At 42.5% G+C, this 22,457-nt stretch overlaps 1 protein-coding gene, 1 long non-coding RNA gene and 2 gene segments (V, D, J or C); 1 reads left to right on the top strand and 3 right to left on the bottom strand.

The window, feature by feature from the left end:
* Positions 1-22,457, bottom strand: part of LOC129012897 (T cell receptor alpha chain MC.7.G5-like) — a 595,859-nt gene that overhangs the window by 137,499 nt on the left and 435,903 nt on the right. The gene's annotated exons all lie outside the window — the stretch shown is intronic.
* LOC129012899 (T cell receptor alpha variable 41-like) overlaps positions 1-22,457 on the bottom strand; it is a 188,552-nt gene that overhangs the window by 83,170 nt on the left and 82,925 nt on the right.
* The window catches only part of LOC129012912 (uncharacterized), a 46,025-nt gene continuing 24,852 nt past the window's right edge, over positions 1,285-22,457 (top strand). The window contains exons 1-4 of one of the 2 annotated variants that reach the window (XR_010123676.1): positions 1,285-1,357; positions 3,527-3,669; positions 12,497-12,566; positions 16,275-16,405. This is a non-coding gene — a long non-coding RNA (uncharacterized LOC129012912). Of the gene's footprint in view, positions 1,358-3,105; positions 3,670-12,496; positions 12,567-16,274; positions 16,406-22,457 lie in introns of those variants that run through there. The other variant, XR_008493736.2, reaches the window with a different exon arrangement.
* On the bottom strand, positions 12,933-14,034 carry LOC129012903 (T cell receptor delta variable 2-like). The segment is given in 2 exon segments: positions 12,933-13,768; positions 13,934-14,034. Coding segments are annotated over 2 exon segments (399 nt in total).

Here is a 22,457-nt window from a genome sequence, read left to right as displayed (position 1 = left end):
TCCTTCCTTCCTTCCTTCCTTCCTTCCTTCCTTCCTTCTTTCCTTCCTTCCTTCCTCTGTTTTTGTCTTACAATTCCCAGGCTCATGGCCGACCATAGTAATCCAAGGAGACCTACCATTAGGAGTGAAAAGTGTACAGTTCCCTGAAATGGTAACTTGTTTTTGGAGGGAGATAGATTGCTTTCTGCTCTCCTGGAATTGCAGATTTCACAGTGAAGATTTGCTGCCCCAGGGAGAGCAGTGGGTGGAATATAAAGTTATTGCTGTCTCTGGAAATCCTCTTTGATTTGTTCTGCTCGCTGGAAGACAGTGGGGGTGTGCTGGTCCTCAGGTAGAACTTGGAGAAGCCATGACACAGGTTTTCATGCTAATAATAGACTAATCCTATGTTTTTGTTGGTAGAAGCCCCTTTATAAAAAATAAAACAATGGTAATTATGTACTTCCATTCAACAATATCCCAATAAAGAGGTAAAACTGGAAAAACCTGGATTGGGAGCAGTTGGAAAATTAGTTTAAAGGGGCCCGAACAGGAGCCCCTCCCTCTTTGTAGTAGTCTCTGCATACAAGAAAAAGCACTTCCCACTTTCCTCCTCTGAAATGGAGCAAAGAATTTTGCTCAAGATTCTTGGTTGGGAGTAGGCTGAGGGGATAGCTCAGTGTTAGAGAGAATATAAATGCTGTTTTCTTCTCCTTTGGTGGTGGGACTTATGGAAATGTAGAGTGTTTAGTGTTTATAGAGAGCTTAAATTTTGTGGCTGGAATCATACTTCTGTGGAATTAAGATTTTATTACATAGATCTTACATTGCTTCAGTTAGCCGATTACCCCTGGGGCACCACAGGGTGGCGACAATGGTGGGACCTCCCAGAACCCTAGGGAAACTCCCTGCTTCATCTCCTATGGGGAAGCAAATAACTACCCTTCATCCTTCAATCCAAGGGAGAGGAGAAAGCTGTAGGAGCATCTCTGGGAGTGAGACCCTCCCCCACTCCACCTCCAATGGGAGACAGTGAGATGACCCTATCTACTGAGGTGGGTCTATGATGCCAGAGGAGGGAGAAGACAGATGGATGGGGACTTGTCCTCTTTCCCTTGGGAGAGGGGTGGTGGGCCTGGCCCTCCATGCCAGGGGCTCCCATAGCCATTGACAAAAACTTGCATCACGCAACAGTTCCACAGGTGCATCCCAATTCTTGAGCTAATATACCTACTACTTTTTGCTTTGTTTTATTACAGATTGGGAGGAAAAAGGAATGAGGCTGAAAGATTGCCAAAACATGGAGTCAGAGCTAACTGAGAAAACAATGGAAGAGGAACATGGAATCACTGCAGGATACTCTTGGGAAGGCAGCTGTGTAGGTTTAAAAAAAAAGTGGCTCAGAGTGTAGCTTTGGGGGCTAGAAAAGAGTTCGTAAACCATTAAGTGGGAAAGTGAGTAGAGTATTTGAGTGGGATCTTAGACTTACAGCAGCTTGGGCCACTATAAACCAGTGTCCTGGTCATGTCCTGGGAACCTCACCCACTATGCGTCTGCTGCTGTCCCATTGCCATAACCTGCATACCTCAGATATTCTTGCTGGTTATGTGGGGTATATATTGAATTTGGTAGTGTGTGGGGACTGGTAAAGGACTAGAGTAAATAGACTTTCTTTATAACATTCACCACAGCTAAAGAAGCCACAGTTCAGAGTGGTTGTTCCATAATCACCACTGTACCGCTGTGTTAAAGCCTAGTTTAGAGTGCGAGTGCTGTTATATTCATCATGTATATGACAAGTTAAAGGGCTCTTAACATTGAGCTATGTAATGAATGTTTAGTATGAGTGAATGAAAAGATTATTGAATAGAAATACAAGCTATCCAATTGGCAGGGCTCTAATTGCAAAGTAGTCTGAGCCTGAGTTACCACACATGCATAACTGAGTAGTGACTGTGGGAACTTGCGAAGTTACCAAAGGAGGGCAGAGAAAATACTACGTGCAGCAAGATTCCTCTTGCATGGTGAACAATCTCAGCATCTATCCCACTGGAATAACATTGTGAGTGGGATCACAGTGCATGACAAAGCATACGGTATCAATCTAGCCCATCAGCAGTGTCCAGGCTGTGGTGAGAAACCAGAGATGTAGTCTAACAAAAGATGCATAGGGAATGGCACATGCCAAGGAGATGGACTAGAAGAACCCAGGGAAAGAGAATTTTTGGAAGAGTCCATTGACAGCCATCTCTCTGTCAGAATACCTTTTTTAACAAGGTGCCAGCTCACATCCCAGATTGGTGACGCAGAGGCTGAGCTGAGAGTCACAGCTGCAGCCTGCTCAGATAACTGTTGCCTTTATTGAAACCTGCTGTGTTTGCGTTGACTCACAACATGGTTGGGGACTCAGCTAGACAGCATACCAAATGCCAAGCAGAAATTCCTAATGCCACCGTCTGCCCAGAGGACTCCTTGTTAATAAATATTATGGCACAAACTAGATGTTTATCCAGGGAAATGCAATAGGGAAGCAACACTAGCAGAAAGGGAAAATGCAGTCTAAAATGCCATGGCAGTTGGAAAATATTTGTTTTCGTGAAAGAGATGCAATTCAGTCAATTTCCGTCTGATTTTGACAGGTTAAACTCTAAGTTTCAAGTATGTGGAGGCTAAGTCAAAAAATGTTTTAGGGCAAACAAGATGAGAAAAAGCAGCCTCTGTGTATACACATGAGGGAGCTATGCAAAGGAACCAATGTCCACACTACAGTCAGGGCCTCCCTGTGTGGCAATCAGGAACCCGGACTCAGATGGATCACCCAGCACAAAAAGGCTCTTGGCTTTTCTCTAGTTGATACTTAGGTTCTATCAGTCCTCTTTTCTTCTAAGGGCATATGAAACTTTGGCTGATTTTGACTGGTAAAGGAGGCCTTGGGAGAGGCTTAGAAAATAATGAGATTAAAATGCAGAGGAAGGCGCAGAAGTGCAGCTGCCACATGCTATTATTAGAACTGATGGTGAAACACCTTTCTGCAATCCAGGGGGCCTTCCTCTTCTGACCTCCTCTTTGGCCCTGAATCTAATCATCTAAATGCTGAGGAGGCAGCATTAGGTGGTTGAATTGTACTCTGGTTGGGTGGGAGCACTTTAGGCAAGCCCTTTGGCACCTTCTTTTTGTCTTTTTATTTTAAAGTAGGGAATAGATCCAAGTGAAGGCTATTGTGAAGAGTAAGTCATCCATGGCTGTAACACGCCAGCATCGCCAGATGGGGTGCGGGAACGTAGGCAATTTACAAAACCTTTGCAGCAGCTGCTGTGACCACAAGGGATGATACTGGCTTGATTTAGCATTTTTAAACTTAAGTATTCACCTCATGCTAATGTATGTAGCTGTGTTCTCTCATTTGAGGTTGTTCATTTGGAAATACAGAAGGATGAGGCATTATTTCTTTAAATAAAATATTCTCTTTCATTACATCTGTGCCTCAGTGATCCCTAAAGCAGAAATTCAGTTCAAACATTAAATTCAATAATCATATATTAAACAGTTACTCTGCAAGGCACTACGGAAACTGAAGATGAAACAGACCAAGGATCCCCGCCTCGAGGGGTTTATAAATTAGGAAGAAGATGAAGGAAGTATGCAAACAATCATGGCAAAAGAGAAAACACATGAAATAACTCAAGAGTGGTAAGTGCTAAGGTGGTTCAATTGGGGGAAGATTATATCCTCAGAGGAGAGTTTTGCACTGGAGATATAAATTTGGGAGTCATGGGTACATATGTGAAATTAATGCTGCGAGGGTGAATGAGATCATCTAGGGAGAGATAGACAAGAGAAGATAGACCCAGGCAAGGGCCCTGGCTGCTTTAGTATTTAGAAGCTGTATAGTGGAGGAAGAGCCAGCAAGGGGGACTGAGAAGGAGAAGCCAGTGATGAAGAGGAAAATCAGCCAAGAGTGGCATCTCAGAAGCTAAGTGTGGAAAGCATTTCGAGGAGGAATGGGTGGCCAACGGTGTAGCTAACCACTGGGAGGTTGTATGATCACTGGCTATTTACTCATATGCTTGTCTTGTGTCTGTCTCCTCTTATTTTAAGCTGGTAAGTCCATGGGGCAGGGTGCATGTCTGTTTTGCCCACACCATGTACTCAATGCCTGGCACAGTACTTGGCACCTAGTAGGACTCAAGATACATTTGTTGCAGAAAGAAAGGAAGGAACAAAAGCCAGTCTGAGGTGTTTATACTTAATTCGGTAAACAAAGAGTAGTATCTGAATAGCATTTTCAGGTTTCTGACATTGAGTTTGGTCTTAGCAAAAAATGCAAGCCTTCTTTTTGAGGCCTGTACAGACCCATTGGCCTTATGCATAGCTCCTCTCAACATCCTTAGGTACCCTTCAGTCTGTATGCACAGAAATGAGGAAACAGCAGGAATCTATCTGGCTGAATCCCACGTAATCCTTTGGGACAGTATTTGCCTATAGAATTTCATGAGTCTTAATGGCTGTGCCATTACAAAAAGAATTCTGGGATTCCAATCCCACGTTAAATAGGTATCTTTAGAGCAGGGGTTCTCAGAGCATTTAATATGATAATAAGAATTGTAAATATTAAGAGGAGGCTATTAATATGTAGCATTTGCCAAAATTATCTGATGGTGGAATTCTTTTAAATTGTGCAACCACTGTTAACATCTTGAGGGATGGTGACATTCTGAATAAGAACTGGGTAAATGTTGCCCCAGAAGAATTCTAAGAAGAAAAAAAATCATTTTAAATTCCTTTTTAGTTGACAGCAGGAGAAACTCCCCAGGATGGAGACAAATTACATGGGTGGAGTTAAAGGGTATTGTAGGTTATAATTATTATTCTGAAGTATTTGATCCTTCTTTCCATGAAAAAGGGTTATTGCTTCCTACCCATTGCTATGTGTCTTGCAGTGCCTTCTGTGGGAAAGGTGTGAGTCCCTGCCTAGTTGATTTTGTGCTTGACCATGGAAGGGCTTTGGCCAATGAATGTGAGTGGACATGATGTCTGCTGTATCTGAGCAGAAGTTTTAAGAAGTATCTTGAGTTTCTGCTAGCATTTCTCTTGTTCTTTTTCTTCTGTCATAAAAACAGTGTGGATGGGCGTGGTGGCTCATGCCTATAATCTCAGCAGTTTGGGTGGTTAAGGCAGGTGGATTGCTTGAGCCCAGGAGTTCGAGACCAGCCTGGGCAACACGGCAAAACCCTAGCTCTACAAAAAAAAAAAAAAAAAATCAAAAATTAGCCAGGCATGGTGGCATGCACACCTGTAGTCCCAGCTACTTGGGAGGCTGAGGTGGGAGAATCGCTTGAGCCCACGAGGTTGAGGCTGCAGTGAGCTGAGATCGCACCATTGCACTCCAGCCTCTTGGCAACAGAGTGAGATTCTGTCAGAAAAAAAAAGTGTGTCCCAAATAGTGGCTTATCTTTCATCTTGGGCTCTGGAATGGGAAGACACAGGGAGCAGAGCTCAGCAGACAATTGGTAGTAAAAGCGGGAACAAAAAGTAAATGTTCATTGCTGTAAGCCACTGAGGTCCTGGCACTGTTCGTTACCATAGCAGAGCTGACTAATACAAAGAGGAAAACATGGAAGGGTGATATGACTACGGCAGCTGTTTTATTCCAGAGCTCTCAGAAGAGACACAACTTCAGAGGAGAAGCAGAAAGCTGCAGCAGAATGGCTCAGTTTACAGCTGACTCTTTTGTACAGGGCAAAAGTTTTACTCTTGCTCCGATTAAAAACAACTCCATAAATGAAAATGGTTCAATCTAGCCCAGATAAAGATTTATAGATCCAGTGTAGCTACAAGGCGCTGGGATATCTGAGGAGAAATCTCAATATTTCACACCAAATGAAATCAAAGAACACACCAAAGTGAAAGTCCACAGCCAGCCCCACTGGCGTGGTTGCTGTTCTGCAGGGCATTTGACTTGTCTCTCTGGGTTTCCTCACATTGGCAGGATGAGGATAGGTCAGTGCACCAGTGGTACCAAATTCTGGGAAAGCCCAGAGGTTTGGGACATCTCTTTAATAAGAACAGAAAGTTATTAATAAAAGGAGTGATCATCATTCAAGGAAATAATATTCTCCTTTTCCTCTCCCCTTTCTCTTTACTTTTCTTAATTCTTTATCTTCTCAATCCATACCACTACCATTTTGGCTGCTCTGTTCTGTGGTGTGTACAATAGCAGCATTTTGGAAGTATCTGGTTTTACTTGGCAGGGAATTAACTACATTCTGTGGTTATAGAACCCCTATGAAAGCTTTGATATAAATTCACTTTCCCACAAAAAGAAACTGATTTTGTCTAGTCTGGGGTTTCGTATTTTTCCACAAAATTTCAGTTTATTTATTTTCATTTTTTTAATTTAAAAATTTTTTATTTTACTTTAAGTTCCAGGATACATGTGCAGAGTGTGCAGGTTTGTTACATAGGTATACATGTGCCATGGTGGTTTGTAGCATATTTTTGGCTATTTTTCAATATTTTATGTTTTCTTTTTATTTTAATAGAGATGAGGTCTTGCTTTGTCAGCGAGGCTGGTCTTGAACTCCTGGGCCCAAGCAATCCTCCCATGTTGGCCTCTCAAAGTGTTGGGATTAAAAAGAAACAAACAAACAAACAAACAAAAAAAGTGTTGGGATTACAGGCATGAGCCAGCATGTCAGGCCTATTTTCAGTTATTTATTTTCACTGCAAGCATCAGAGACCAAGGTGAGTGTGTTTCTGTGTAACTGTTGAGGATGCTTATCTTCCCTCCTGGGTCATCTTAAGGAACCTGCAAGCACACTTTACCTCGGGGAAACAAGTGCTTTTTCTGTTATGAGCCTGTGTCACCTCCTCTGAGAAGCCCTCCCCATCTCTAGGCCATCACTTCCTTCTCTGTGTTCTGTTTGCTCCTTTCTCTGTTAGTCAGTTTCTATTTTCATGTCTGTTTCTTCCACTAGGAAGAGCACCTTGAGGACGGGAATTGAGCTTTGGCTGCCTTTGTAACTAAGCGTGTGGCACAGGACCAGGAATATTGTGCATGCTCAGTACATATTTGAGGGATGAGGATATGCATCCCCATAATTATAGACTTGTGTATTTTAATGATACAGCTACTGAAAATAGCCATGCAAAATGAAAAACACCAAGAGGGATCATCATAAGCCCAGCCAGTAGTCACTGAGAAAATAATAATCATTTTGGGCCCCTCTGATTTCTTCATGTCTAGCTAGACTCTCTGGGTAGGTTTTACTTACCTGTTCAGGGTCCCTATGTGGGAGCTGGCTCAGACCTATGGAGGACCCTCCAATCCTGTTCAGTTGTCCTGTGTGCCCAAGAATGGGCTCTTGAGTACGCCAGACAGAATGAGTAGAAATCAGTGGTTTCTAAGAAGCCTTGGACTCCAGCTCAGGATGACATTGGAGTCTCTGAGGTCCCTAAAAATTGAGAATATGGCAAGGCTTGAGGCCCCACTGCAGCCCAGAGTCTGTGATGATGATCAAATTCTGGGAAGTCCCAGAATGTGGGAAATTCATTCATTTATTCACACAGATATGTTTATGCGATTTGTCAGGTTGAATAAGCAAATGCAGATATAGTCCTTGATCTCCAGAGCTTACAGACTCATGAGAAAATAGGCATAATCAAATTAATAAAATATTACAAACTGATATATGAAAGCATTAAAGAATAAACAACCTGAACTTGTCAGGAGATCTCAAGTGCCTCTGAAAAACAGATGTGTAGGCTTTGATCTTTTTTGTTTAACTCCTTTCAGTAGGAGTTAAACAGGGGATGAGGAGTGGGAGAAGTGTTGCAAAGACCCTGGGGTGGGAAGGCACCCGGTACGTTCAAGTATTTAATAGCTGGAAGAAGGCATGTTTGGAAAATGAGGGAGAGAAGAGTGAGAGGTATGGCAGAGGAGGTGAGGAGTCAGACTGTGCAAGGTCTTAGAGGACTTTTAGGAATTTTGGTCTTTCGCCTATCTGCAATGGGAAGTTACTGAAGGATTTTTAATCGGGGCATGACGTGATCATATTTGTATTTTGGAGAGATCACTCTGGCTGCTGTGGGGAGGAGATACTGAATAGTACCAGAGGCCAGCTAACTTACTCAAAAGGCTATAGAAACAATCCAAAGAAGAAAATGGTAGTTTTGACCAGGCTGGTGGCAGTGGATGGAGAGCAGTGGATGGGTTTGAAATGGTGGTGTTATTCCTTCAGATAGGGAATCTTGGGCTAGGGCCATATTCGCAAGGAAGATCTTGATTTAAGTCTTGGAGTTGAGCTGAAGTGCCTTTGAGACACCTGAGTAGAACTGTTGGTCAGGTGGACACATAGATATTAATTCATGTATTCAACTCACATTTGCTGACTACCCGCTATAGATTAGTCACCCTATTAAGAATTGTATGGTACAGGAAAATATATTGAACTTGGATTCTTCTCTCAAAGAGTTTAAAATTTATTAGACAGTCATGAGGAATGGTTATACAGGATAGCTATCTTTAAATATTTGAATATGCGAAGGTGAACTTAGTCTGCATTGCTCTGGTATGAAGTTATGGGAGGCAAATTTTGATTTGGTATAGGACAGATTTTTTGAAACAAGAATTGTCATTGAAAATATTTGAATTGAGACTGGATGATCACTTATTCATTCAATATTTAGTGAACATTTAAACTGAATGAGGGGATTCCTACTTTGTTTTTAAGATCCTTTCTGGCTTTTAAATTCAACGATTCTAATTTTCTGTTTAAAATCTTAATTGTTCAGAGTGAAGGTCACAATTTGGATTTCCTTGAGTCCATTTTCTTATTTGGACCCTACCTATATCATCCCTGAGAGCTTTCAAGATGGTGTAATGAGGACTTTCTCAAGGCTGTGGCACCTTCCGAATCGAGAATGTGTTATATGATAGAAGTAAAATTCTCTTCATTGCCTGTCTCTGGCCTCCCCTGATGCAGAGGAAGTGGCATATTTACATGGTTTCAGATTCCCTTATTTTCTCTTGCCTTTCACTCATAGTCATGGTTTCACAATGTTGGATGACCTCTTTGTGAGGGCAGCCAGGTGATGGCACTCTTCCTGAAGCCAGGATGCCTTCTAGCTGCCTTTGGGCATCAGATAGGAATCTTCTTTTTCTAGCCATCCAGCCTGTCCAATGACTCTTCTTGGGAGCCTGGTGAGAGTGGCAAGCCTATTCCTATTCTGACAGTCAAATTCAAAGTCTTTTTGAGTGTTGACAGACACTTTCTGGGATTTCTCTTCACTGCTCTGAACTCTTCCAAGTCAGCCCTTCTCATGATGGGTAAGAATCACAGAAAGCAGAACAATGGAGGCAACAATAATATGAATCTAGTCAACTCTCAATTGTCCTTACCAGTGGAGGGGGACGAAAACTAACAATACAGGCTGGTCACGGTGGCTCACGCCTGTTATCCCAGCACTTTGGGAGGCTGAGGCAGGCGATTCACCTGAGGTCAGGAGTTCGAGACCAGACTGGCCAACATGGCGAAACCCCATCTATACTAAAAATACAAAAATTAGCCAGGTGTGGTAGTGGGCGCCTGTAATTCCAGCTATTCAGGAGGCTGAGTCAGAAGAATTGCTTGAACCTGGAAGGAGGAGGTTATGGTAGGCTGAGATCACGCCACTGCACTCCAGACTGGGTGACAGAATGAGACTCCATTTCAAAAAAAAAAAGAAAGAAAGAAAAAAAGAAAATGAATAATACAAAAATAATAGTGGGTGTTCATGTCGCTCATTTGGCTTTGGGATTTCTGCAGAGACACTTGGTCCATGCCCTTACTATGCTAGGGCCTTCAGTGGCCCTGTCTCCCTCTAAATCTGAGGCTTCAGATGTTACATAAAATGCCTCTTTAATTACCTGCTAGTAAGCACAGGAATTATTTAAATTTCTCCAGGTTTTTTACTTTAATTTTTGTCTGGTTTCTTTTTTCATTGTGCGCAGACCCTCAGATTGTTGGGCAGTCCAGGTATTTTCTCCCAGGATTCCCTCCTCCTTGTCTCTAGGCTATTTTTCATGCTCACCCCAGGCCAACCTCAGGTTCTACATTACCCCAATCCATCACGGGCCAGAACTTCATGTCGTCATTCATCCTGCAGGATTGGACCACTGGAGGCACACATTCTTGTGTCTCCTGTTCCTCTTCTTCCCAATCAGACTTAACCAGACACCAATAATTTGTGGATCTTTTTTTTTGGCTTGATCTTGAATTGAAGTTATGTGGCACAAGATTCTGGGTTTCCATGGATAATCCATCGTGGTGTGGTAAAAAGTATATTGACTCAGTAAATATTAATCCACTTCCTTATTTGCTTGTGGATGAATGAGAAATGATAAAACCTAGAATTTGTGTAATACCTTCCTCTAAGAAGCACACAAGGACTCACTATCACCCCAATAAGAATATTTATTGTATTGGTAGTCACACAAATAATCTGTAAGCTGAATTGGGGATGACTGACTGCCTATCAGTGAGCCCTGGTGGCACATCAGTATCCCTTCAGGAGATTTTTTACAAGTATGGATTCTTGGGTGACATTTGGGAAAGAGTGATTTATTTATTTTTTTTTACCTCCATGAATGTTTTCAATAATGACGAATGCCTAGACCAGTGCTTCTCAAACATTAATATGCGTATAATTTACCTGGGGAGTCTTGTTTAAAATGCAGATTCTGATTCAGTGGATCTGGGATGGTCCACGAGATTCTGCATTCTGAAAAGCTTCCAGATGATGCTGACTGTGTTTGTCTAGACTACACTTGGAATAGCAAGGTCTTAAGCCAGTTGCTTTCAACCCCAGGGGGAGGGAAGAGCAAGAGGAGGGGAAGGAGGTTGAGTCATCTGGTAAGCCAGAGCTTCAAGCCCACACCAAATCAATCAAAATCTCTGGAGATGTATCCCAGACACTAGTATTTTCAAACGATATCCCCAGGTGATTCAAATATGTGGATAGAGTTGAGAACCATTGCTCTAGAGATGCCTTGACCACATCTAATGTCCATTTCTCTGTAGTCAGGGCAGGAGAGCCTGGGCACATGTCACATGGTGAGAGAGGGAGAAACAGAGAGAGAGGAGGAGGTACCAGGCTCATTTTAAACGATCAGCTCGCTCATGAACTAATAGAGCGAGAACTCATTCATCACCAAGGGGATGGAACTAAACCATTCATAAGGGATCTTCTCCCATGAACCAGTGCCTTCCACTAGGTCCCACCTCCAACACTGGGAATTACATTTAAACATGAGATCTGGAGGGAACACACACCCAAACCGTATCAGCCTGTCAACATCCACATGAGTGAACTCGAAGTGGATCTTATTCCGGTTGAGCCTTGAGCTGACTACAGCACTAGGTAACATTTTGATGGCAGCCTGATGAGAGGCCTTGAGCCAGAGGATGCAGCTAAGTCACACTTGGATTTTTTGACCCACAGAAACTGAGATAATAAATGTTGTTTTGAGCCTCTAAGTTCTGAAGTGATTTGTATGTGACAATAGATAACTAGTATACCCACCCTGAAATACCCTTCCTTTTCCTTCCTACTTATCCAAGTCCTGCCTCTTTTAAGCCTCAGCTATTCTAAGACAATTTTCTTAATGTGGTATATATACTAAACAGCCATGAAAAAGAATGAAATAGTATATTTTGCAGCAACATGGATGGAACTGAAGGTCATTATCCTAAGTAAAATTTCCTAGAAACAGAAAGTTAAATACTGCATGTTCTCACTTATAAGTGGGGGCTAAACGATGTGTGCACATGGACACGCAGAGTAGAATAATAGACACTGAAAACTCCAACAGGTGGGAAGGTGGGAGGGGAGTGAGGGTTGAAAAATTACCTATTGGGTACAATGGTTACTATTTGGGTGATGGGTACACTAAAAGCCCAAGCTTCACCACTACGCAACATATGCATGTAAGAAATTTGCACTTGTACTAAGTATATACGAATAAATTTTTTTTTACAAAAGCAAAAAAGGTTTTAAAAAACATTTCTCTTCTTTTTTTTGAGTCCGGGTCTCACTCTTTCACCCAGGCTAGAGTGCAGTGATGTGATCATAGCTCACTGCAGTCTCGAACCTAAGACATTTTCTCATAGCGATTGGTCCTTTCATAAATTCCTAGAGCACTGCACATGAAATCACTAACCCTCATTATCATATGTGCTCTTATATTTTTGTATTCTTTGTAATCTTTAATTGTACTTTCTAATGCCCTGTCTTTTAAAAATAAATTGAAAACACATTGGTGAGAATAGAACTTTGAATAGAACTTGCCTTAGAACTTTGCTATTCCCGTGACCCACCCCAATACCATGAATGGTAAGTACCGTATAAAAAACATGTGATGAAGATGACAGTGCATTGGAAGAAATGTTGAATAGAAGGTATCAGGAGGGTTGACTTTCAGTTGTGATTTTTATGTGTATGTCTACTCTGTGTCCTGATGCCCGAATTTTAACCTTAGGCGGAGAGAGGATTCCAGACAGATATTTGAGCGGAACAAAGAGAGCCAACAGGATGAAGGCATTCCCTGGGTGAGTGTTTAATGTTTGTATCTTTAAGCCCCTCTGCCTACTTGTCTGCTCCGTGGATTCTTCCAGGAATTTTTTCCCCACAGTCTCAGACCTTCTTGCCTTACCCATTTCAACTTGGGACTTGGGAATCAAAAATTTTTTTTTAATTTAGTTGACCCGTGTTCAACTCAGAAATTCCACATTGCCACAAGTATTTGTCTCTAAGCTCGCTCTCAGCAACCGGCATGAAGGAAGCCTGTGCATTTCCCCTTCCTGCTCACCCCTACGGATCCCCAGGACTCTTCGGCAGCTGAGGGAAGACATAAAACACTCAACACCTGAAATAGTTGTGGAAACATTTCAGACAATGACTCTATTCATCCTTCTTCACAGAGTAAGAATTAAAGCTATCTCTAATAGCTTTGGAAATTTTGATTAGGATGGTAATGGAAAACCATCCTTGCTTTATCTGGCTTATGCACATGAACACTTTCACAATAAAGACTGCAATGAGCTACAGCACTCGTGATAGTAAAGGTTCTATTTATCTCAGCCTGCCTCCACAATGAGAGGGCCTATTCAGTATTAAAAGCTGTTATTTTCAACCTTTCCTCAGGAGCCTGTGAGAGACAGGTTCAGCACCCCACCCTCAACCCCCGACATCTCTCCACAAAAATCCTAACAGCCTTTCCTGCCCTCTTCAACTGATAAAGAAGGCCCCTCTAAACCAACTGCAAAGATAAGCCCCTTGCCCCCACTTTCAACTCCTGGCCTCTTTTATCAGATATTACTGTTGAAGTGATCAGGCAGCCTCATCTCAGGTGTGGTGCACATTTTAGGCCGGGGTGGTCTCGAATTGGATCTGCCAGCTCAGTTTGGCCCTAGGGTTTCTGAAGCGGTCAGAAACGGAGCTGCAGCACTGTGGATATCAGACGCACAGTAGTAAGTCCCAACATCTTGTGTTGTTGCTTTCTGAATGTCAAGCATAAATTGACTTTTTAAAGTATCAGTTTTCACCTTGAAATTATTCCCTAAATTGTCATTAGAATTGTTGCTTAGTTTGGAGACCAAAATCAGAGAGTTATCTTCATTCTTCTTATACCAGCTCATTTGATAGTTCTTCAGGTCCCCTCCTGTTACGCTGCAATGGAGGGTAGCAGCCTCCCCAATGAGAACAGTTAGTGCTTTGGTATCTGGTTCCAAAATTATATCCAATGAGACCCCTGAAATGAAAAGCCCTAAGTCAGAAAGACTGTGAAGAACTTGCTCTTCCCCAAGGGGACGGGGTATTACAGCAGTGCTCTGCAATGATACACTCTTTTAGGTCCCCAGAAAATTGCCCCAGGGACACATATCCCTAAGAGCAAAAGGCCCCAACCTGTCCTTACCTGCACAGAAGATGGTGAGGAAGAAGAGGGGACAGGTCTTTGGCATGGCTTCAACCAGGGGGTGACCCTGCAGTAGGCTGGTGCTCTCCTGGCAGTCCCAACCCAACCCAGATCAGCAGCTCTCTGCCCAGAAGTTTTGTCCGTTATATAGGTGGTTTGGTGTTAGTCACTTCCTCAGAGAGGGGTGTGACAGGCTGGCAAGGTCACAAGGTAAGTTGTTTATTCAACAAACATGGGCTATTGCAGGCCAGATACTATTTGGGAAACATAAAGGTAAACAATATGGGTTTCTGCTTTAAAAAAATTCAGTTTTCTGGGAAGACAGACATACAATGACAAAATGTTAAGTGCAAATACAGTGGAGTGTTAAGTCCTATTAAAGAAGTAGATACAACATGTTCCAGGAGCACCGTGGAAGGAAGTGCTTCTGCTTCCAGTCCTCTGAAGAAAAACCCTGAACTGAGCAGGATGTTGTCAGCCTTTGTGTCCAGAGGGCATTTCTAGGAGTGAGAATGGTCTGAGTAAAGGCATGAGGGCATGAAGGCGCAAAGCAGTCTGTAAAATGTGGTCATTCTGCCTCCAATTATCCGCTGTGTGGTCCCTAAGACCCCCGATCTGTTACCTTCTCCAGTCTCACATTTGGCCACTTTCCCACTTGTGTTCAACACTTTAGCCACATAAAATACTTGCAGGTTCAAAGATGTGTCATAGACTTCCAGATGCTCAGTTTTTACACTGGCTTCTCCTTCTTCCAGAAAAGCCATACCGTCCTTCTCCTCCCTTCTTTAACTCCACCTGAGGGAGGTGTTCCCTTGGACCCCCTGCCATGTTGGGCCATGGCACTTATCACCTCTATTCTCTGATAATCTGTTTGTTTCCTGCATTGAACTTTAAGAGTACTTAGAACATAAACAGTACCTTATTTGTATTTGCATTCCTAATGTCCAGTGCAGAGCTGGTCAATATTAGGAACTCACAGATATTTGCTAGTCCAGGCGGGATTTCTAGACACCCCAACTCTCAAGGAACCAAGAGGGTTGGTTGCTTATCTAGTGAAGACTGAGATTAGGAAAGAATTTGCCAGCAACTCAGGATAAAACATGGGAAATCCAGGTCTTTTACCCACTGTTGTAGGTGCAGGGAGAAGTGGGGGACTCTGCAGCAGGTGGTACCTCCCACTTGGATAGAACCTGCTAGGTACCTACAGCAAGGTGCCTCCCACTTGGATAGGACCTGCTTGTAATAGCTTGTGGCTCACTGCCTAGGTGGTATCAGTGCCCATATTACCTACATGTAAATGGAGCACTGATTTTGCAGGTCTACTGGCCCATGGTTTTGAATCTTGCTTTGTGACTTACCAGTAGTGGGACAAATTACAACTCTGAGTCTTGATTTCCTTATTTGCAAATGGGGTAATTATAGCTACCTTGCAGGGATGCTGTGAGGTCGAAATGAGAGAACACTTGTGAAGGGCTTATTCCTGTGCCAGGTACTCATTTGTAAGCCCTCCACAGATGTTGGCTTCTTTGCCTTGTCTCTTCTTCTTTGCTGTGGTGGGGTTAGTGACCTGGTCATAGCTCCCTGCCTGAGCCATAGTTACCAGGAGAGACACAGAGCTTGTTATTTCAAGCCTGGCACAGAACATTCCTCTGAGGGAAACAGCGGTCTGTTGAGCCATGTTAGGCTGCTGTAGGACTTGGGGAGATAAATGAATGAGCTGAATGGAGCCGTGTCAGAGACATATGGGCAGTATCAATCTACTGTGCCCTTTGGCAAAGGACTGTCTCTGGCAGCTAAGGATGGAAGACACATATAAGTTAGACTCCAGTCTTTGTCTATACAGGATAAAGAAAGGATGGGAGGACTTTAAAAAGAGAAAAGATGCCAAGGTCAAATCAAATTAACCCCATATCGGCTACTATGCGTGCCCAGCTTAGTGCCATTCTCTGATGGTCTCTGCCACTCTGGGATCTTTGATATAAAATATTTACCCATAGTATTACTTCAATATAAATGGGAGTCAGTGCGAGAACTTCTGATTTTCTCACTTATTGGAAGTTTTAGAACTATTTTTCCTTGGATTTGAGAATACATCCATTCTTTCCCCATCCTCTTTGAGTTTTATGGGTGAAAAAAAGATAAATTTGGCAAAGAAAAGCCCTTTCCTTGCTTTATCTCTTATTCATAACCCTCAAACTCCTCACCTAAAGCCTTAGTAACAGCAAAGTCTTTCCCTGATGGGTGCCCAAGATTCACCTCTGCCTAGGCAGGATGCTTATCAGCTGTTTCTCCTGTTCCTAATTGCTTTCTTTGCTTTCTGGTTTCTCTGCTGTGTCTCCAGCTGGTTGGACAAGCAACTGAAGAACAGGAACAGAAGTGAATGAAAAGAGAAAATGCTGTGTTTCTGTTTTCTCTTGGTTAGAATGCTGTGAGTCAGGACCTCAGCTGCTGGGTGTCCTGGGACTGCCTTCGGTAAGTAAACGATTCTTCTTCTCAGTCTAGCTGATTTGGGCTCAGAATGCTCAGATGGCTGGAATTAACTTTGTTTCTCTGATTTGTTCTACTGAAATGTCTGGGCCTCACTGGTTGTTTTAAAACAACATAGGATATTTTTGGAAATGAGTGAGGAATTTCAATGGGTGTCAAGAAAAATCACAGTGTCATTTGTCTCTAAAAAAATTTTGGCTGCTAATAGTCCATCTGCGACTCAATTTCCCAGCTGTGTGCCACCGAAGGAAGCAGCTGCTGAGCAAAACAACATAGAGGCAAGTGGGGCCTTTCTCGAGTTGTAATTCTGCTTCTGTTACTGACTTGGGACCTTGGGATGTAAATAAACAAACTTTTTCATATCTAGTCTCAGCTCAGGATCTAATTCCTTTAGCATGTCTTCTTGGCTCCCATCACCTAACTCATCCTGAAATTGAAATATTCTAATTTCAATCTGCACTTTCCTCCTGGAACACCCCCATAATTATTACAACCAAGTATTTCTCTTGTTTCCACAAGCATCTGATTTGGGTCCTCTATTAAACTGTAAGCCCTGCTTTGGTACGAGTTACGCAGTGGGAGAAGGCTTGGATCTTGGCATGGGATACAGCACATAGCAAACACTAATATACGTGATTGAATACAAAAATGCCACTTCTGTACCCTGAGATTTATGGATACTTGATGAACACTTGTTAACTAGTTAAACCTTCTTGCTCACTTTTTCTTCTATGACTGTCCTCCAAGGATTGCATGGGGAGATTGGAGGGCTCCCAGTTCGATTATGAGATGGTTGGGGCAGAGACTCTCAAATATTCCATCAGCTCCACCATAATTTTTGCTTTGCTTCTTATGGATCACTACCACAAAACCTGCCCCCAGGCAGTGCTCACCAATCAATGCATGGTTCTGTAATGACTTTGTTCTTCTGCCCCTAAACTTTTCTTTACCTTCAATAGTAGCTGGTTTTGAAAAAGAAGAAAGACGATTTCTCCCACTAGGACTTTTAGCATGGAGTAATGAATGACAGAATTAGAGACGTGAATGACAGATAGAGCTGCATTTCCCTATTGCATGTAATGTGGCATTAGTCTTTGAGTGTTGGCTCTGGGAGGAATTACTAAGTAGTTCCCTACTGGCAGAGCATACAGCAGGGTTACCAGAATTGTAAGTGTCCTGTAGGAAACCTGAGTCCCCCATGTCAACATTAAGCAATTCTGGCTCTGAGGTGCCCTGGGGAAGGGCAAGCTCAGGAAGAATAGGGACTCAGTCACTCACCAAATATCCCTGAGTCTCTGCCTGTCCCATAAGGGTTAAGACTTTGAAATCTGACCCCAAAACCAAATTTTACAAAGGATCCTTCCCCAACTCTTTATTCCGAGAAAAATTTCCCATTTTGTGTCATCCCATGTCCCTGAAGGGCTGTTCTTGGGAGGGCTAACTGTGCTGATAAACCCATATGTTGGCTGCAAATGAGAAAGCTAGCAAGATAGCAGGGGATTTGTGTTCCCACTGATGAATAAAACACAGAATCTGAATTAGCAGGAGACCCTGCATCTTCAGAAAAGAAAACAGAGAAGACAGTCCTCACGTATTACCCCCAGTTCTCAGCTCAGCAGTTCACACCATCGAGTTTCCATGGCTGGGGACTTGAATAAGCAGAGGCTGAAGTGGAGGTGTCTTTGTAGAGCCTCCTCACTTCTGGAGTCTTGGACTGATCCTGACTTCCCAGCTTTTGAGGATGACACAACGTCAGGCATACTGTGACTTAATTTGTTATCTTCTTGGAGGTGGGAACTTTTTCAGGTCATCTACTATGCCTTTTATGTTGATAGAACAAATATTTTACTTTAAAAATATGTTCATAAATGACTTCAATTTTACTTTTGGCTTTAAATTTATACATTATTCCACTATTCTGTTCATTTAATGAGTGGGGCTACTGTTGTATTTTAATATCTCACAAAGCCTATATTTGCTTATTTTATGATGGTCAAGCAGAAATTACTTTCCTCTGTTTTTTTTTTTTTTTTTTTTCTACATAGGAAGCCCTCAATAATTTATTGCCATCCAGGAAAAAGGTCCTGAAGGCCTTTTGAATTGTATTTCTCTGAATTTCCATTGATATTTACTTCTTACTAGATAGGATACTAATGTAGAAAATAATGTTTAATTGTTCAAGAGACTGACTTATTTCTTATCAACAACTTCCTAAAGGCTCAACCCAGCCCAACACAGGGGAAATTTAGTAATCATCATCGGGATATTATCACACTCAAAAGCAAAAGTAGTGAATACTCACTGAGTGCTTTTCATGTGCCAAGCCTTGCTCTGAATACAGTAACATGTGCTATAGTTCAAGGTCACATAGCTATTGAGTCAGTAAATGGAAGGTCTGGAATTCAAAACTCAAGAAGTCTGGCTTTAAAGTCTGAACTTGAGCTCAGTCCTTTTATGATACTTCTTACAGCATGCCTGTCTATGTATCCATTCATCTATCATCTATCTATAAATTTACTGTACATATACATGTATACATAGATATTTAATATTTTTTCAGGCTTTTAGAAATGTTGGTAAGTTAAGGGTATGTCATTAAGATGTTAATTGCTGGCCTTGATTTTGTATGTGTGTGCAATTCATTTGTCCTTCTGTGTATCAAAGACTATTTTTATTTGTCAGCTGGAAGATTCAAGTAATTAAACAGGATTTAATTTTAATTTCTCATGGTTTAGCAAGATAAAAGTGAGGAGATTCTACCTGCTGAATACATTTTATTATTTGAGAAGTGTTTGTCCTATATGTCTGTATCCCTCAAAATACTCAGCACATCAATTTGCAAAAGCCTTAAGGGACTTTTAGTTTGGAATGAATGAATCGATGATGCGTTCAAGATGCAAGCTGAAGATAATACTAAACACCCTGTGTGTTGTTGGTGGATCTTTTGAATTTTCTGTGTTGAGGCTGCTTGAGGCTTACAGTGTTTGTTCAGTGTGATATCCAGCATGCATCATGGTGCCCACAGTGCACAGCAGTAAATGGCTCTGTCTCTTGGCTGCTTAAGGATTAGGGTTCTGGAGAACAATTTTCTGTCCACAGACAACTAGCAATGCTCTGATTCCAGGGTGCCTTGAAAGGATGGCAGATATAGGTAAACCTTTGGTTAGCTCTCTGCAGATGCCAGCACACAGAATCATAATTCCTATCAGGAATGTTATATTAGCATTGGAACTTGACATCTGTCCCAATCATTGTGGCCATGTTGGAAGGCTGTGTGATTTCAATCTTGCAGGAGCCATCTGGCAAAGAAAAAATGATAGAAAATGAGAAATGAGAAGTGGTGGGGAATCACACCCGTTTACCTTGGGGCCACTTACAGAGGAAGGGCAACGCAGTGTAGAGAAGCTGGTACATGGCGTGTCTGCGATTCTCAGTGCTGTGCACCAGCAGCCTACGTTGCATGCACAATGCACTTGGGCCACCTTATCTACAACAGCCATGTGGCTGCTTCATTGCTGAAGCAATAAAGGAAAGAGATCCTTGGGGGTGGTTGATGCTGGTGCTATCAAAAGACACACTCAGATTTGTTCAAAGGCTGCAATCTAACAGACTCCTTAGAGGAGGCTCTGGTGCCCTCTGCCACTCAGGGCCTGTGTTTTCAGCATATGGTGCCATTCGCTTATCAGCCCCAGGAGGCTTATTCTCTGAAAGGAAACAGCCAGGAAAATAGTCTTTTGTTGAAAGACACTTGGTGGGTCATGATCTCTTGGGTCTTTGTTCCTGAATTTCAGGAATCTAAGGTGCCAGAAGGATGAGCAAAGGTAGAAACAGTCATTTTTCCAAGTGGACTGTGGCTTCTGTTGCCCATCTGGAAGTTTCTAGTACTCAGACTCACTCTTCAGCAGCCAGACAGGGAGGAAGTATTTTACTCCTTTTAAATTAATCAATTAATTGATTAATCAATCAACCGTTCATTCAGCAAGTGTTTATTGAGAGCCAAGTATATACAAACCTTCTGCTGAATGCCGAGGATACAATGGAAACAAAAATCAGCCAAAATTTCTGCCATCATGGAGCTGGAAATCTGGTAATGATGCTTAACTTTAGGCAAGAGAAGCAGGTACGGCCTGTCAGATTCTGTATATGATGCTGGGCAGGGGTAAGGTGAGTGCCTTCTGGAGTCTGTGCATATTCAGGCAGGACTTCTCCCCAGTCAGCACAGCTGGTTGTGAGCTCACTATGGAGGGACCCAGGCTGGAATTTTCCCTGGCAACCCATGCCCAGTTCAAGAGTCAGAAGGTTGCTTTTCTACCCATCTTCTTTTATAGCCATTTTCCCATCGAGAAATTATTCTATTTGTTGAGGAAGTTTTGGAGTTCCTGACTTAGCACTGTTATTCTATTCTTGGAGCAGAATCAGCTTGGCTGCTATTGTTCCCGCTGTGAGGATAACTGCATCTTTTGTGTGATGGTTTTCTTTTCACTGTGTACACAATGACTGCAGAGCCACAAAATTTTAATTTGGGATAAATAATGAGCTATCTTTAGGGCCAATCTTATTTTGGGAGTTGGGACTGATGGAGGTGAAGGATCCTTTCTCTTTTCTTGCCTTTCTCACAGTCTCTACCCCCACCCCCGGCCACTCTCCTACCTCATCTCTTTCCTTCTCTCTCTTTCAAGATCACATATCTTTCTGCAAAATATGCTCATGAACAATTTTAAAGGGAGAGCAGGACAATGGACAAAAAATAAGGAGACATTCACCCCAAGATGCCTGGACTTAGGGTTACACAGAATTGAGTTGGTGACAACTGTGACTGCACATACACCATAGACATGTGCACGAGGAGTGCTGGTGGCATGGCTGTAGGTGTGGCCACACCAGAGCAGGTGGGATGGCATTGGTGGCCAGAGGCTTGCCCATGACAGTGTGGATGGTGCTTGTGACAGTGGAGCTGGTTGGGAAGATGTATGTGTGCTGCACGGTGGCCCTGGACAGGCCTACCCAAGACTCCCAGGAAGGCTGTCTTTGTTGTTGGGGGAATATTGCACCCAAAGCCATTTTACTGGGCTGGGGTGCCAACTGGATAGGGAGGTCAAGGATTTAGAATATTTTCCCTGGATCTGGGTTTCCTTGTTCCAAATCTGAAGAGAGGGGAAAAGATTATTCAGAGAAGAAAAAGAATATAGATGTTTGGCTTTTATTTCATATTCAATCAGTGATCAAATGGGCACAGACAAAGTAGTTGGGTGCTTATTCACACAAACAGCTTTATAAATAAGAGGAGTGGGCAACTATGTAATGATTTTTGAGGGTCCCGAGAAGACCACTGCCCCCAAATCTCCTCTATTGGTACCTGGCATTCTGCCACTGGAGATTAAGCCTTTGGACCATAGAAACATAAAAACATTTCTGGAAGGATTGACACCTTAAGCCTTAATGGACAAATGAGTAAGGACTGATTTCTAATGGTAAGACCTTGGGGCTTGGGAACTAGGGAATCTTCCAGTACATAGCCAGGATGTCGGGAAGAGACAATCTCTCCATTTTCTTTCATTCCCACATATCATTTATCTATTTTTGAGGTGTTTCTTAAATCTGTTTTCTCTTTCCAAGTCCTTCTGATCCTTTTCAATGTCTACCTCAGTTTCGTATTAACTTTACATCTGATCTCATTGTTTCCGGTCTTGGAACCAATCTTCCCACCCATAGTAATCTTTCCAAGCACTCTTCGAAGCACATTTCCTATGTGCCTGTGATTTCTGCCCATTTCCCATATAACAGAATCTAGTCCCTTAGTGTGATTCACAAAAGCTTTCTCAGTCAAGCCACAACCCACCACTCCAACCACTCCACTGCCCCAACTGAGGCAGACTCAATTCTCACCAAGTGATCACTGTTTCCCAAGCACAGTTCTATATCCCTCCTGGACATTGCTCAAGCTGCACTCCCTCTGCCCGCCATGTCCTTCTCCAATCCCTCATTTGTCAAAATCATTCATCCTTTAAGTCAATTTAACTAAAACTTCCACAGGGAG

This window comes from Pongo pygmaeus, chromosome 15 (genome assembly GCF_028885625.2).
Source record: "Pongo pygmaeus isolate AG05252 chromosome 15, NHGRI_mPonPyg2-v2.0_pri, whole genome shotgun sequence".
Classification (NCBI taxonomy): Eukaryota; Metazoa; Chordata; class Mammalia; order Primates; family Hominidae; genus Pongo; species Pongo pygmaeus.
This window is presented reverse-complemented; position numbering and strand designations above follow the sequence as displayed.